Source organism: Notothenia coriiceps, unplaced genomic scaffold (assembly GCF_000735185.1).
Source record: "Notothenia coriiceps isolate Sejong01 unplaced genomic scaffold, NC01 NC01_scaffold00015476, whole genome shotgun sequence".
Lineage (NCBI taxonomy): Eukaryota > Metazoa > Chordata > Actinopteri > Perciformes > Nototheniidae > Notothenia > Notothenia coriiceps.
Window position 1 is genome coordinate 172 of NW_011348177.1, and position 2683 is coordinate 2854.

General features: G+C 37.5%; 1 protein-coding gene across 1 annotated transcript; it reads left to right on the forward strand.

The window, feature by feature from the left end:
• Nucleotides 1-631: 631 nt before the first annotated feature.
• Nucleotides 632-1765, forward strand: LOC104948934 (dihydropyrimidine dehydrogenase [NADP(+)]-like; the record flags this gene model as incomplete). Its single annotated transcript, XM_010775174.1, has 3 exons — nt 632-835; nt 1291-1372; nt 1678-1765. Coding segments are annotated over exons 1-3 (355 nt in total), but the record flags the coding sequence as incomplete, so codon positions are not given.
• Between the last annotated feature and the right edge of the window lie 918 nt (nt 1766-2683).

Below are 2683 nucleotides of genomic sequence, written 5' to 3' on the forward strand. Positions count from 1 at the left end.
TCTCTAATGTCCGTTGTTGCATTTAAACAGAGGATTGGTACTTTTCACATTCAATATATGCTTAACCCGCCTTTTCTCCTCATATTCTCTTTCATCACTTTTCATGTAACACATTCTAAACGCTGTAACCAATACTCCAAAATATACAGAAAATACTTCACGGCTGGTTTGGTTTCCGGATGTTGTCACATGCTACTCTCGTCTGTAAACAATAATGTATTCAAATAAACTGTACTTTCATTTAATATTCAGCATAGTAGTATCTCGACATCTATAGTTGTAGTGTTAAATCAGTAGGTTTCGGTTTGCACCACTCCATGTCATTTCGCTACTCAATTCACCTCTTTAGGAAATCGTATATTAGCCACATGCTAAATGCTAACCGTAGATGAAGGATTTTCTGAATAAAAGCTTAACTGCTTGTGCACAAGAATTTCTGGTTTTTCAGTATAAAAGAGCGTTTAAACTGACGGTATGTTTAAGCTACATTATACCATCAAAACATTGATTTTAATTTCTAACATTACGTAGGATGACTTAAAGCCATGTTGTGTAGAAAATGAATCAGTGTTATTGTCTGAATGCAAAAAAAAAAAAAGTGGGTTGTTTCAAATATATGTATGTGTTTTTCTTCTAAGGTGTTTAGCAAGATGGGCATCCCTCAGATCAGGAATCCTGAACTGCCACCAGCCAATGAGATGCCAGAGATTTACCATGCCCCCATAGCTCTGATTGGTTGTGGCCCTGCGTCAATCAGCTGCGGCTCCTTCCTGGCCCGCCTTGGATATGATAATATTACCATATTTGAGAAACAGATGTGGATTGGAGGGCTGAGGTAACATTTAGTTATTTGATAAAAAAAGATTTTTTCAAAATTCATTCTAGGAACTTTAAAATAGAGTTACCAAACTACTTAGCACATACTGTATTATACAAAGCAAGGCCTAAGATGCAGCAGATGCTAGGAAACATTACAAAATAAAATACAAACAAACTAGTCGCATTCATTTAGCGAAATCTGATTATTTTGTCCCTCTATAATTTGGAAATTGATGGCCTTTATGAAGAAGGGTTGGATTAAAGTCTCTTTGGCAAAAACTGAATTCATACCTGTTTAAAATAAACCAAACCCAAATCAGAGAGGAAGAAAGATTCATGTTGTCCTTTAGAATGATTGAAAAACCTCTTAAACATACTTGTAGTGTTGAAAATGAAGAGAGATATGAAAAAGACAAAGTAAAGGGGAATAAAGGGATGTCACATTAAACACATATGTTTGATTCCCTGCAGCACAGCAGAGATCCCTCAGTTCCGGCTTCCCTATGAGGTTGTGAAGTTTGAAATAGACCTGATGAAGGATTTAGGAGTAAAGGTATGACTCACAGAAACTCCTTCCCTACTCACACATGTGTTTTAAATGCACCAATTGTCCTCACTATAATAATTGTTTAGCTATTAACTATTGTTTATTCTGTCATCTTTCTTTATTTGTTTATGATCATCTAAATGTGTACTGAAATATGAGGCCAAACAATTCAAATGTATGACGGAGAGCATTCCACATATTGGACAGAAAATGGACAGAGATCAAATAATGTCGTTAATTTAAATGATAAGACCTTTCTGATGATTTGAATCCTTACACAGTCTTAATAAATGTGTGTTTTTATCCAACAGGTGATTTGTGAGAAGGGTCTGGGTGTTGATGGAATGACTTTGACTTCCCTGAAAGAGGAAGGATTCAAGGCAGTCTTCATCGGGATTGGTGAGTGCCTCTTCAGAAAATACCTTTGGCCTGTGGTAGTGTATTATCATTTTGTATACTACAATCCTTCTGTAACAGTGGGATAAATACAGTATGTCTACAGGACTGTCTCAGAAAATTAGAATATTGTGATAAAGTTCTTTATTTTCTGTAATGCAATTAAAAAAACAAAAATGTCATACATTCTGGATTCATTACAAATCAACTGAAATATTGCAAGCCTTTTATTATTTTAATATTGCTGATTATGGCATACAGCTTAAGAAAACTCAAAAATCCTATCTCAAAAAATTAGAATAGTTCCTCAGACCAAGTAAAAAAAAAAGATTTATAACAGCAAAACACAATCAAACATTTGAAAATGTCCATTAATGCACTCAGTACTTGGTTGGGAATCCTTTTGCACGGATTACTGCATCAATGCGGCGTGGCATGGAGGCAATCAGCCTGTGGCATTGCTGAGGTGTTATGGATGCCCAGGATGCTTCAATAGCGGCCTTTAGCTCATTAGCATTGTTGGGTCTGGTGTCTTTCAGCTTCTTCTTCACAATACCCCACATATTCTCTATGGGGTTAAGGTCAGGGGAATTTGCAGGCCAATCGAGGACAGTAATGCCATGGTCAGTACACCAGTTACTGGTGGTTTTGGCACTGTGGGCAGGTGCCAGATCATGCTGGAAAATGAATTCCTCATCTCCATAGAGCTTTTCAGCAGACGGAAGCATGTAGTGCTCTAAAATCTCTTGGTACACAGCTGCATTTACTCTGGGCTTGATGAAACACAGTGGACCAACACCAGCAGCTGACATGGCTCCCCAAACCATCGCTGACTGTGGGAACTTCACACTGGATTTCAAGCAACTTGGATTTTGCTCCTCTCCAGCCTTTCTCCAGACTCTGGCGCCTTGACTTCCAAAT